General features: G+C 40.3%; 1 protein-coding gene across 1 annotated transcript in view; it reads left to right on the top strand.

Annotated features, from left to right (window-relative positions):
• Nucleotides 1-15,000, top strand: part of LOC129814526 (collagen alpha-1(XI) chain-like) — a 167,087-nt gene that overhangs the window by 130,477 nt on the left and 21,610 nt on the right. Inside the window, exons 31-34 of the mRNA XM_055867712.1 lie at nt 2,017-2,124; nt 2,375-2,482; nt 9,754-9,807; nt 12,855-12,908. Coding sequence (XP_055723687.1) covers nt 2,017-2,124; nt 2,375-2,482; nt 9,754-9,807; nt 12,855-12,908 — 324 coding nt within the window. The remainder of the gene's footprint in view (nt 1-2,016; nt 2,125-2,374; nt 2,483-9,753; nt 9,808-12,854; nt 12,909-15,000) is intronic.

Genomic DNA, 15,000 nt, shown 5'->3' with positions numbered 1-15,000 from the left:
ACACACACACACACACATTGTACACACATATACACACACACACACACACACATTGTACACACATATACACACACACACACACACACACATTATACACACATATATCCACACACACACAGCAGTCATTTGATATTTCCTTTCATCAATTTCTTGCCAGGGGATGGGTCTGTGTTCAGCTGTGTGTTTAGTTTAGTCAGAAAGTGTGTGTGTGTCTGTGTGTGTATCAGAGGAGATCTCTGCCATGAAACAGACTGGTCCTCAGGGTAGCAGGTGGCTGCTCAGATGTGTCCCTGAATCAAAGTTTGTGTGTGTGTGTGTGTGTCTGTGTACAGTATGTGTGTGTCTGTGTACAGTGTGTGTGTGTGTGTGTGTGTGTGTGTGTGTGTGTGTGTGTGTGTGTGTGTGTGTGTGTGTGTGTGTGTGTGTGTGTGTGTGTGTGTGTGTGTGTGTGGGTGTACAGTATGTGTGTGTGTGTGTACAGAATGTGTGTGTCTGTGTACTGTGTGCGTGTGCGTGTGCGTGTGTGTGTGTGTGTGTGTGTGTGTTTACATTATGTGTGTGTGTGTGTGTGTGTGTGTGGGTGTGTACATTATGTGTGTGTGTGTGTGTTTACATTATGTGTGTGTGTGTGTGTGTGTGTGTGGGTGTGTACATTATGTGTGTGTGTGTGTGTTTACATTATGTGTGTGTGTGTGTGTTTGCGTAGGAAACTTTTCAGAGTCATACCAGTTCTTTGATGGGGAGTTTCTCTGACATCATGGTGATAAACAAAACAGTCTTTTCAACGGCTTCCAGCCAATACCCAGCACTGAGTCTCTCCTATCAGAGAGAATCTTCCACCATTTAGAACCACCAGAATCAGAACCCTGTCCGAGTGGCCAGTCTGATTACAGCACTGAGTCTCTCCTATCAGAGAGAATCTTCTTTTAGAAGTCTGAATACAGCCCTGAGGTCTCTCTGTTAACCCTGTCTGAGTGGCCAGTCTGATTACAGCCCTGAGGTCTCTCTGTTAACCCTGTCTGAGTGGCCAGTCTGAATACAGCCCTGAGGTCTCTCTGTTAACCCTGTCTGAGTGGCCAGTCTGAATACAGCCCTGAGGTCTCTCTGTTAACCCTGTCTGAGTGGCCAGTCTGAATACAGCCCTGAGGTCTCTCTGTTAACCCTGTCTGAGTGGCCAGTCTGAATACAGCCCTGAGGTCTCTCTGTTAACCCTGTCTGAGTGGCCAGTCTGATTACATCTGGATCAGAGAGTCTGCTAAATGACTCACTACTGTAGTGGCTCTGGATAAGAGAGTCTGTTAAATGACTCACTACTGTAGTGGATCTGGATAAGAGAGTCTGCTAAATGACTCACTACTGTAGTGGATCTGGATAAGAGAGTCTGCTAAATGACTCACTACTGTAGTGGATCTGGATAAGAGAGTCTGCTAAATGACTCACTACTGTAGTGGATCTGGATAAGAGAGTCTACTAAACGACTCACTACTGTAGTGGATCTGGATAAGAGAGTCTGTTAAATGACTCCCTACTGTAGTGGATCTGGATAAGAGAGTCTGCTAAATGACTCACTACTGTAGTGGATCTGGATAAGAGAGTCTACTAAACGACTCACTACTGTAGTGGATCTGGATAAGAGAGTCTGTTAAATGACTCCCTACTGTAATGGATCTGGATAAGAGAGTCTACTAAACGACTCACTACTGTAGTGGATCTGGATAAGAGAGTCTACTAAACGACTCACTACTGTAGTGGATCTGGATAAGAGAGTCTGCTAAATGACTCACTACTGTAGTGGATCTGGATAAGACAGTCTGCTAAATGACTCCCTACTGTAAGTGGATCTGGATAAGAGAGTCTGTTAAATGACTCACTACTGTAATGGATCTGGATAAGAGAGTCTGTTAAATGACTCACGTGTACGTGTAAATGTATGCTGGACATGGCAATAGAACAGAAGGATTCTCAAAGGTCAGTGATCGGTCCTGTTGATGTTGTAATGTGTTGTTGGCTGGGCAGGGTTCTCCTGGAGAACGAGGTGCTGCCGGTCCTGGAGGTCCCATCGGTCTATCAGGACGCACTGGACCCCAGGGAGGTCCGGGTCCAGCCGGAGAGAAGGGAGGCCCGGTGAGTGCACATCCTCAGAACAAACACACAGTCCTTAGACTTTATTCAAAACTTTTACAATTTTTTTCATTCCTTTGTCAAGTGATTGTTTTTTCATCACAAAAAAAATATATTTTTTTTTACATATTTTTTTTTCATTCCTTGGTCAAGTGATTGTTTTTTCATCACCATTTTTTTTTTTTTTAATCATGAACCATGTGTATTTTTAACTGTTTGTTGACTGTGGCCCCTAATATCTGTCTGTCCCCAGGGAGAGAAAGGTCCCACGGGACCAGCTGGACGTGACGGTATCCAAGGTCCAGTTGGTCTTCCTGGCCCTGCAGGGCCCCAGGGGCCCCCTGGAGAGGACGGAGACAAGGTACAGTAACCTATAGTTATATAGACAGACAAGGTACACTAACAGACAGACAATGTACAGTAACCTATAGTTATAGAGGCAGACAAGGTACACTAACAGACAGACAATGTACACTAACCTATAGTTATAGAGACAGACAAGGTACACTAACAGACAGACAATGTACAGTAATCTATAGTTATATAGACAGAGAAGGTACACCAACAGACAGACAATGTACACTAATCTATAGTTATAGAGACAGAGAAGCTACAGTAACCTATAGTTATAGAGGCAGACAAGGTATCGCTAACTTATAGTTGGCTCCTGACCTATGAGCCATTCTGGCTCCTGCCCTATGGGCCGTTCTGGCTCCTGCCCTATGGGCCATTCTGGCTCGAACAAGGCTTACTTACTTTTCAGTAATTGACAGTATAGTTCAGTAATTGACAGTATAGTTCAGTAATTGACAGTATAGTTCAGTAATTGACAGTTTAGTTCAGTAATTGACAGTATAGTTCAGTAATTGACAGTATAGTTCAGTAATTGACGGTATAGTTCAGTAATTGACGGTATAGTTCAGTAATTGACAGTATAGTTCAGTAATTGACAGTATAGTTCAGTAATTGACAGTATAGTTCAGTAATTGACAGTATAGTTCAGTAATTAACAGTATAGTTCAGTAATTGACGGTATAGTTCAGTAATTGACGGTATAGTTCAGTAATTGACAGTATAGTTCAGTAATTGACAGTATAGTTCAGTAATTGACAGTATAGTTCAGTAATTGACAGTATAGTTCAGTAATTGACAGTTCAGTAATTGACAGTATAGTTCAGTAATTGACAGTTCAGTAATTGCCAGTATAGTTCAGTAAGTGCCAGTATAGTTCAGTAATTGACAGTATAGTTCAGTAATTGACAGTATAGTTCAGTAATTGACAGTATAGTTCAGTAATTGACATTATAATTCAGTAATTTACAGTTCAGTAATTGACAGTATAGTTCAGTAATACAGTGTACTGTATACTGCACCATGTGTTAGGGATAAAAGCTGTCGTTCTGGGCATTGGGACGAGGCAGAGCTGATAGTGTATAATACACATGCCTCATGTTTTGTGGGTTAAGAGGATTACATTAAAGCTATTATGATGTTAACCTGTCTAGGATCAGCGTGGCGCTAGCGGCACCCCCCCCCCCCCCCCACTGAAAAACCAGTGCCGCGAAATTCAAAAAAAATATTTTTTTAAAATATTTAACTTTCACACATTAAAGTCCAATACAGCTAATGAAAGACACAGATCTTATGAATCCAGTCAACATTTCCGATTTTTAAAATGTTTTACAGGGAAGACACAATATGTAAAGATGTACATCTATTACCTAAAAACACATTAGCATAATCCACCATCTTTTATTTGTCCACCAACACCAGTAGCCATCACCAATTCGGCTAAACTAAGATATTTATAGCCCCTAACCAACAAAAAAACTCATTAGATGACAGTCTGATAACATATTTATGGTATGGGATAGGTTTTGTTAGAAAAAAGTGCATATTTCAGGTATATGGCATAGTTTACAATTGCACCCACCATCACAAATGGACTAGAATAATTACAATGAGCAACGTGTTTACCTAACTACTAATCATCAAACATTTCGTAAAAATACACAGCATACACGAATCGAAAGACACAGATCCTGTGAATACAGACAATATTTCAGATTTTCTAAGTGTCTTACAGCGAAAACACAATAAATCGTTATATTAGCTTAGCACATAGCAATTAGCAGCCCAGCATTGATTCTAGCCAAAGTGAGCGATAAAAGTCAACATCGCCAAAAGATATTAATTTTTTCACTAACCTTCTCAGAATTCTTCCGATGACACTCCTGTAACATCACATTACAACATGCATATACAGTTTGATCGAAAATGTTTATATTTAGCCACCAAAATCATGGTTAGACAATGTGAAATGTAGACAAGCTGGTAAAGAAAACGTCCTTGCGCCACTTAGACAGTGATCTACTCTTATACATAAATACTCATAAACGTGACTAAAAAATATAGGGTGGACAGGGATTGATAGACAATTTAATTCTTAACCTGTCTAGGATCAGCGTGGCGCTAGCGGCACTCCCCCCCCCCCCCCACTGAAAAACCAGTGCCGCGAAATTCAAAAAAAATATTTTTTTAAAATATTTAACTTTCACACATTAAAGTCCAATACAGCTAATGAAAGACACAGATCTTATGAATCCAGTCAACATTTCCGATTTTTAAAATGTTTTACAGGGAAGACACAATATGTAAAGATGTACATCTATTACCTAAAAAACACATTAGCATATTCCACCATCTTTTATTTGTCCACCAACACCAGTAGCCATCACCAATTCGGCTAAACTAAGATATTTATAGCCCCTAACCAACAAAAAAACTCATTAGATGACAGTCTGATAACATATTTATGGTATGGGATAGGTTTTGTTAGAAAAAAGTGCATATTTCAGGTATATGGCATAGTTTACAATTGCACCCACCATCACAAATGGACTAGAATAATTACAATGAGCAACGTGTTTACCTAACTACTAATCATCAAACATTTCGTAAAAATACACAGCATACACGAATCGAAAGACACAGATCCTGTGAATACAGACAATATTTCAGATTTTCTAAGTGTCTTACAGCGAAAACACAATAAATCGTTATATTAGCTTAGCACATAGCAATTAGCAGCCCAGCATTGATTCTAGCCAAAGTGAGCGATAAAAGTCAACATCGCCAAAAGATATTAATTTTTTCACTAACCTTCTCAGAATTCTTCCGATGACACTCCTGTAACATCACATTACAACATGCATATACAGTTTGATCGAAAATGTTTATATTTAGCCACCAAAATCATGGTTAGACAATGTGAAATGTAGACAAGCTGGTAAAGAAAACGTCCTTGCGCCACTTAGACAGTGATCTACTCTTATACATAAATACTCATAAACGTGACTAAAAAATATAGGGTGGACAGGGATTGATAGACAATTTAATTCTTAATACAATTGCGTTATTACATTTTTTAATTTATCCTTACTTTTCAATACAGTTTGCGCCAAGCGAAGCTACGTCAAAAAACATGGCATCCTAAGCCACTAAAATGTTTCGACAGAAACACGATTTATCATAATAAAAATGTCCTACCTTGAGCTGTTCTTCCATCAGTATCTTGGGCAAAGGATCCTTTCTTGGGAGAAATCGTCTTTTGGTGGAAAGCTGTCCTCTTGCCATGTGGAAATGTCAACTACGTTCGGGATGAACTGAAAAGCGTGACCAACTTTTCACATCGTTGCAAAAATAAATGTCCCAAAATCGCACTAAACGGATATAAATTGCTATAAAACGCTTTAAATTAACTACTTTGTGATGTTTGTAACTCCTATAACGAGTGAAAAGATGACCGGAGAAATATAACAGGCTAAACTAACGCTTGGAACAGGAGAGGGTCGGTGTCTTCCACGCGCGTTACGCAGCAAGAAAAGACTTGCTAGCTAAAGGTTTTTTTCATTTGTAGGGCCTGTGAACGAGCAATCGAGCCCGTTGGAATCGTCATCACGTAAAGGCATCCAGGGGAAGACGTAAGAAGTGTCCGTATAGTCATAGCAACGACAGTGCCCGTTTAAATGACTTCAGAAAAGTGGCCAACGTTTCTCAAATCTGACTCCATGTCAGGGAAATTGCTGTAGAATGGGCTCTGTTCCACTTAGAGACAAAATTTCAACTCCTATAGAAACTATAGACTGTTTTCTATCCAATAATAATAATAATATGCATATTGTACGATCAAGGATTTTGTGGGAAGCCGTTTAAAAAATTAGCCACATTAGCATAAATAGTCTAAACAGCGCCCCCATCCCCAACAGGTTAATACAATTGCGTTATTACATTTTTTAATTTATCCTTACTTTTCAATACAGTTTGCGCCAAGCGAAGCTACGTCAAAAAACATGGCGTCCTAAGCCACTAAAATGTTTCGACAGAAACACGATTTATCATAATAAAAATGTCCTACCTTGAGCTGTTCTTCCATCAGTATCTTGGGCAAAGGATCCTTTCTTGGGAGAAATCGTCTTTTGGTGGAAAGCTGTCCTCTTGCCATGTGGAAATGTCAACTACGTTCGGGATGAACTGAAAAGCGTTTCCAACTTTTCACATCGTTGCAAAAATAAATGTCCCAAAATCGCACTAAACGGATATAAATTGCTATAAAACGCTTTAAATTAACTACTTTGTGATGTTTGTAACTCCTATAACGAGTGAAAAGATGACCGGAGAAATATAACAGGCTAAACTAATGCTTGGAACAGGAGAGGGTCGGTGTCTTCCACGCGCGTTACGCAGCAAGAAAAGACTTGCTAGCTAAAGGTTTTTTTCATTTGTAGGGCCTGTGAACGAGCAATCGAGCCCGTTGGAATCGTCATCACGTAAAGGCATCCAGGGGAAGACGTAAGAAGTGTCCGTATAGTCATAGCAACGACAGAGCCCTTTTAAATGACTTCAGAAAAGTGGCCAACGTTTCTCAAATCTGACTCCATGTCAGGGAAATTGCTGTAGAATGGGCTCTGTTCCACTTAGAGACAAAATTTCAACTCCTATAGAAACTATAGACTGTTTTCTATCCAATAATAATAATAATATGCATATTGTACGATCAAGGATTTTGTGGGAAGCCGTTTAAAAAATTAGCCACATTAGCATAAATAGTCTAAACAGCGCCCCCATCCCCAACAGGTTTAATGACTGTCTATGGCATGTTTAATTATGCTGTTGGATAGGTGTAAAAAATGTCTTGGAAACGAAGCTGCAGAGGAGACAAGCACGCACGCACACACACACACACACACACACGCGCGCGCGCGCGCATTGCCATCAACTAATCCTTTTTTGTTAGTCTGGGGCAAACAAGGTGGATGTTCTTAGCTAATGCACTGGATTTATATCTACCAAGGGTGTGTGTGTTATCATATCACACACACACACACACACACACACACACATACATATATACATACATACATACATATACACACACACACTCTCACAGACACTCCCGCTGACACACACACACACACACACACACACACACACACACACACACACACACACACACACACACACACACACACACACACACACACACACACACACACACACACACACACACACACACCTACATACATACACACACACACTCTCACAGACACTCCCGCTGACACACACACACACACACACACACACACACACACACACACACACACACACACACACACACACACACACACACACACACACACACACACACACACACACACACACACACACACACACACACACACACATACACCCACACAAAAAAGATATACACACACACACACACTCACACCCGTCCTCCATAGCGACAGTGTGACAGTGAGAGTGCCAGTAGAGGGATAGACCGAGCCAAGTAATCAATTCATTGCAAACACTAACTCCAAGGTCTTTGACCATTCAAATTAAAATCTCCACTAATAATATTTACCACCCAATCACGGTAAAGGTGACATTTGGAAAATATTGGGCTTGAATAGACAATGAGGTGTAAAGTTTTTTTTAAAGATGGGCTAAAATAAAATAAAATAAAATAGGATCAAGGATCTTTGGGTCCTACTATATAAAGACAATGTGTTGTTGTCATTATCATAACTGGTGTTGTTGTCATTATCATAACTGGTGTTGTTGTCATTATCATAACTGGTGTTATTCTCATAACTGGTGTTGTTGTTATTATCATAACTGGTGTTGTTGTCATAACTGGTGTTGTTGTTATTGTCATAACTGGTGTTGTTGTCATAACTGGTGTTGTTGTCATTATCATAACTGGTGTTGTTGTCATAACTGGTGTTGTTGTCATTATCATAACTGGTGTTGTTGTCATAACTGGTGTTGTTGTTATTGTCATAACTGGTGTTGTTGTCATTATCATAACTGGTGTTGTTGTCATAACTGGTGTTGTTGTCATTATCGTAACTGGTGTTGTTGTTATTGTCATAACTGGTGTTATTCTCATAACTGGTGTTGTTGTCATTGTCATAACTGGTGTTATTCTCATAACTGGTGTTGTTGTTATTGTCATAACTGGTGTTGTTGTCATTATCATAACTGGTGTTGTTGTCATTATCATAACTGGTGTTGTTGTCATTGTCATAACTGGTGTTATTCTCATAACTGGTGTTGTTGTTATTATCATAACTGGTGTTGTTGTCATTATCATAACTGGTGTTGTTGTCATTGTCATAACTGGTGTTGTTGTCATTATCATAACTGGTGTTGTTGTCATTATCATAACTGGTGGTGTTGTCATTATCATAACTGGTGTTGTTGTCATAACTGGTGTTGTTGTCATTATCATAACTGGTGTTGTTGTCATAACTGGTGTTGTTGTCATTATCATAACTGGTGTTGTTGTCATTATCATAACTGGTGTTGTTGTCATTATCATAACTGGTGTTGTTGTCATAACTGGTGTTGTTGTCATAACTGGTGTTGTTGTCATAACTGGTGTTGTTGTCATTATCATAACTGGTGTTGTTGTTATTATCATAACTGGTGTTGTTGTCATTATCATAACTGGTGTTGTTGTCATTATCATAACTGGTGTTGTTGTCATAACTGGTGTTGTTGTCATAACTGGTGTTGTTGTCATTATCATAACTGGTGTTGTTGTCATTATCATAACTGGTGTTGTTGTCATAACTGGTGTTGTTGTCATTATCATAACTGGTGTTGTTGTCATAACTGGTGTTGTTGTCATTATCATAACTGGTGTTGTTGTCATTATCATAACTGGTGTTGTTGTCATTATCATAACTGGTGTTGTTGTCATTATCATAACTGGTGATGTTGTCATTATCATAACTGGTGTTGTTGTCATTATCATAGCTGGCGTTGTTGTCATTATCATAACTGGTGTTGTTGTCATTATCATAACTGGTGTTGTTGTCATTATCATAGCTGGTGTTGTTGTCATTATCATAACTGGTGTTGTTGTCATTATCATAACTGGTGTTGTTGTCATAACTGGTGTTGTTGTCATTATCATAACTGGTGTTGTTGTCATTATCATAACTGGTGATGTTGTCATTATCATAACTGGTGTTGTTGTCATTGTCATAACTGGTGTTGTGGTCATTATCATAACTGGTGTTGTTGTCATTATCATAACTGGTGTTGTTGTGTGTTCTGTCCCAGGGAGAGGTTGGTGAGCCTGGCCAGAAGGGAAGCAAAGCAGACAAGGGTGAACAGGTAATGTCTCCTCATCTTCTTTTCCTCCTGTAGGAAAGGTTTCTAGAGAAACCTCTTGAGAAACCTGTACTGGTCCACAGATGTTGTGAAACAATGACCTAAAGAGTGTCCGGTGTTGGAAGTATGGTCCATTAAGAATCGTCGACGTCACTACAGATCAACTTTTATACTATAGAGTGTGAATACACTGTCACTGTCCCTGCTAGCTCTGACTGACTGTATCTCTTGTCTCTGTTGTCTTCTTGTTGTCTCTGTCCCTGTTAACTCTGTTGTCTCTGTTGTCTCCTTGTTGTCTCTGTCTCTGTTAACTCTGTTGTCTCTGTTGTCTCCTTGTTGTCTCTGTCCCTGTTAACTATGTTGTCTCTGTCCCTGTTAACTCTATTGTCTCCTTGTTGTCTCTGTCCCTGTTAACTCTGTTGTCTCCTTGTTGTCTCTGTCCCTGTTAACTCTGTTGTCTCTGTCCCTGTTAACTCTGTTGTCTCTGTCCCTGTTAACTCTGTTGTCTCTGTCCCTGTTAACTCTGTTGTCCCCTTGTTGTCTCTGTCCCTGTTAACTCTGTTGTCTCTGTCCCTGTTAACTCTGTTGTCTCCTTGTTGTCTCTGTCCCTGTTAACTCTGTTGTCTCCTTGTTGTCTCTGTCCCTGTTAACTCTGTTGTCTCCTTGTTGTCTCTGTCCCTGTTAACTCTGTTGTCTCTGTCCCTGTTAACTCTGTTGTCTCTGTCCCTGTTAACTCTGTTGTCTCCTTGTTGTCTCTGTCCCTGTTAACTCTGTTGTCTCCTTGTTGTCTCTGTCCCTGTTAACTCTGTTGTCCCCTTGTTGTCTCTGTCCCTGTTAACTCTGTTGTCTCCTTGTTGTCTCTGTCCCTGTTAACTCTGTTGTCTCTGTCCCTGTTAACTATGTTGTCTCTGTCCCTGTTAACTCTATTGTCTCCTTGTTGTCTCTGTCCCTGTTAACTCTGTTGTCTCCTTGTTGTCTCTGTCCCTGTTAACTCTGTTGTCTCTGTCCCTGTTAACTCTGTTGTCTCTGTCCCTGTTAACTCTGTTGTCTCTGTCCCTGTTAACTCTGTTGTCCCCTTGTTGTCTCTGTCCCTGTTAACTCTGTTGTCTCTGTCCCTGTTAACTCTGTTGTCTCCTTGTTGTCTCTGTCCCTGTTAACTCTGTTGTCTCCTTGTTGTCTCTGTCCCTGTTAACTCTGTTGTCTCCTTGTTGTCTCTGTCCCTGTTAACTCTGTTGTCTCTGTCCCTGTTAACTCTGTTGTCTCTGTCCCTGTTAACTCTGTTGTCTCCTTGTTGTCTCTGTCCCTGTTAACTCTGTTGTCTCCTTGTTGTCTCTGTCCCTGTTAACTCTGTTGTCCCCTTGTTGTCTCTGTCCCTGTTAACTCTGTTGTCTCTGTCCCTGTTAACTCTGATGTCTCTGTCCCTGTTAACTCTGTTGTCTCTGTCCCTGTTAACTCTGTTGTCCCCTTGTTGTCTCTGTCCCTGTTAACTCTGTTGTCTCTGTCCCTGTTAACTCTGTTGTCTCTGTCCCTGTTAACTCTGTTGTCTCTGTCCCTGTTAACTCTGTTGTCTCCTTGTTGTCTCTGTCCCTGTTAACTCTGTTGTCTCCTTGTTGTCTCTGTCCCTGTTAACTCTGTTGTCTCCTTGTTGTCTCTGTCCCTGTTAACTCTGTTGTCTCTGTCCCTGTTAACTCTGTTGTCTCTGTCCCTGTTAACTCTGTTGTCTCCTTGTTGTCTCTGTCCCTGTTAACTCTGTTGTCTCCTTGTTGTCTCTGTCCCTGTTAACTCTGTTGTCTCTGTCCCTGTTAACTCTGTTGTCTCTGTCCCTGTTAACTCTGTTGTCTCCTTGTTGTCTCTGTCCCTGTTAACTCTGTTGTCTCCTTGTTGTCTCTGTCCCTGTTAACTCTGTTGTCTCCTTGTTGTCTCTGTCCCTGTTAACTCTGTTGTCTCTGTCCCTGTTAACTCTGTTGTCTCTGTCCCTGTTAACTCTGTTGTCTCTGTCCCTGTTAACTCTGTTGTCCTCTTGTTGTCTCTGTCCCTGTTAACTCTGTTGTCTCTGTCCCTGTTAACTCTGTTGTCTCCTTGTTGTCTCTGTCCCTGTTAACTCTGTTGTCTCCTTGTTGTCTCTGTCCCTGTTAACGCTGTTGTCTCCTTGTTGTCTCTGTCCCTGTTAACTCTGTTGTCTCTGTCCCTGTTAACTCTGTTGTCTCTGTCCCTGTTAACTCTGTTGTCTCTGTCCCTGTTAACTCTGTTGTCTCTGTCCCTGTTAACTCTGTTGTCCTCTTGTTGTCTCTGTCCCTGTTAACTCTGTTGTCTCTGTCCCTGTTAACTCTGTTGTCTCCTTGTTGTCTCTGTCCCTGTTAACTCTGTTGTCTCTGTCCCTGTTAACTCTGATGTCTCTGTCCCTGTTAACTCTATTGTCTCCTTGTTGTCTCTGTCCCTGTTAACTCTGTTGTCTCTGTCCCTGTTAACTCTGTTGTCTCTGTCCCTGTTAACTCTGTTGTCCTCTTGTTGTCTCTGTCCCTGTTAACTCTGTTGTCTCTGTCCCTGTTAACTCTGTTGTCTCCTTGTTGTCTCTGTCCCTGTTAACTCTGTTGTCTCTGTCCCTGTTAACTCTGTTGTCTCTGTCCCTGTTAACTCTGTTGTCTCTGTCCCTGTTAACTCTGTTGTCTCCTTGTTGTCTCTGTCCCTGTTAACTCTGTTGTCCTCTTGTTGTCTCTGTCCCTGTTAACTCTGTTGTCTCCTTGTTGTCTCTGTCCCTGTTAACTCTGTTGTCTCTGTCCCTGTTAACTCTGTTGTCTCTGTCCCTGTTAACTCTGTTAACTCTGATGTCTCTGTCCCTGTTAACTCTGATGTCTCTGTCCCTGTTAACTCTGTTGTCTCTGTCCCTGTTAACTCTGTTGTCTCTGTCCCTGTTAACTCTGTTGTCTCTGTCCCTGTTAACTCTGTTGTCTCCTTGTTGTCTCTGTCCCTGTTAACTCTGTTGTCTCTGTCCCTGTTAACTCTGTTGTCCCCTCTAACTGTTTCTGTCTCTGTCCCGTGGTTGTTTGTAGGGTCCTCCTGGTCCGGGAGGTCTTCAAGGTGTCATCGGAGCTCCTGGTCCTGCTGTGAGTATTCATTCACCTTTAACCTTTAACCTTTCAACTTCAAACTCTCACCTCAGACTCAACTCATCAACCCTGAACTGTTAGCCCTCAACTCAGCCCCCTCTCGTGTTATTCTAACATAGCCAGAGCCAGGTGGCAGACCAGCTTGAATTCATCACAGATATTACTAAAGGATGAATATTCATCACATATATTACTAATGGATGAATAGGCATCACAGATAGTACTAAAGGATGAATATTCATCACATATATTACTAATGGATGAATAGGCATCACAGATAGTACTAAAGGATGAATATTCATCACATATATTACTAATGGATGAATAGGCATCACAGATAGTACTAAAGGATGAATATTCATCACATATATTACTAATGGGTGAATATTCATCACATATATTACTGAAGAATGAATATTCATCACATATATTACAAAAGGCTGAATTTATATTACTGATATTAAGAAAGGATACATATTCATCACAGATATTACTAAAGTCTGAATATACAAATTATAAATATTAATCACAGATATTACTAAAGGATGAATATTCATCACATATATTACTAAGGGATAAATATTCATTGTATGTATCACTAAAGGATGAATATGCATCACATATATTACTAAAGGACAATATTCATCACCGATATTATAAAAGGATAAATATTAATCATATGTAATACTAAAGGACGAATATTCATCACATATATTACAAAATAACAAATATTAATCACAGATATTACTAAAGGATGAATATTAATCACATATATTACTAAAGGCTGAATACATATGACAGATGTTACTACAGCTAAACGGCTGCAGCTGTGCCTTCTGTTGGAGTGGTGGTTTCTCTTTTTTAGTATCCAAGTACCCAAGACCTAAAATACCATTGTCCAGTATGAGAGTAGAACAGAAAAACTACAAGCCTACAACAAGCCTATAACAAGCCTGTAACAAGCCTAGAGCAAGACTACAACAAGACTACAGCAAGACTACAATGAGACTACAACAAGACTACAACAAGCCTACAACAAGACGACAACAAGACTACAACAAGACTACAACAAGCCTACAATAAGTCTACAACAAGACTACAAGAAGTCTACAATAAGCCTACAGCAAGACTACAACAAGACTACAACAAGACTACAACAAGACTACAACAAGACTACAACAAGACTACAATAAGACTACAGCAAGACTACAATGAGCCTATAACAAGTCTACAATAAGCCTACCGGCTCTAGGTTCCAAGACAAGTGTTGCTAAAGTTTCAGCAACAGACATTTCTCTGGGTAACCTTTTGCTGCAGTGGGCTAAATAAGGGTCACACAAAAGGTTTATTGTTAGTCTTAAACAAATCTACTTTGAAACAAAAGTATACACCTTACACATATGGTAATGGGTTTAAAATAAGAAGACACCTGGACCATGTCAGATATAGTTGGGATGTATTCAATTTTGAGTTTGCATCCCAATATTACACTTTATATACATCACAGAAGACTGAAATATAACAAAACCTTTTGACATTGAAACACCAGATTTTTTGGCTGTTTAAAAAAATATATATATAAGTAATGTTGATTAATTATGAAATTCTGAAAAATATGAGTAACATTCCTCCCATGAGGCCACTAGGTAATTTGACTGGAATGAAAGGGCAACGATGTTATCATAAAACACACAAGAGACCTGTAGACAAAGATCTGGAAGTGAGCTATCTGGAGACTACAGACCCTACAGCAGTCTGGAGACTACAGAGACTACAGCAGTCTGGAGACTACAGAGACTACAGCAGTCCGGAGACTACAGCAGTCTGGAGACTACAGAGACTACAGCAGTCTGGAGACTACAGCAGTCTGGAGACTACAGCAGTCTGGAGACTACAGAAACTACAGCAGTCTGGAGACCACAGAGACTACAGCAGTCTGGAGACTACAGCAGTCTGGAGACTGCAGAGACTACAGCAGTCTGGAGACTACAGCAGTCTGGAGACTACAGCAGTCTGGAGACTACAGAGACTACAGCAGTCTGGAGACTACAGCAATCTGGAGACTACAGCAATCTGGAGACTACAGAGA

This window comes from Salvelinus fontinalis, chromosome 17 (genome assembly GCF_029448725.1).
Source record: "Salvelinus fontinalis isolate EN_2023a chromosome 17, ASM2944872v1, whole genome shotgun sequence".
In the NCBI taxonomy this organism is placed as follows: Eukaryota; Metazoa; Chordata; class Actinopteri; order Salmoniformes; family Salmonidae; genus Salvelinus; species Salvelinus fontinalis.
Note: the sequence above shows the minus strand (reverse complement) of the source record. Positions and strands in the feature narration are given on the sequence as shown.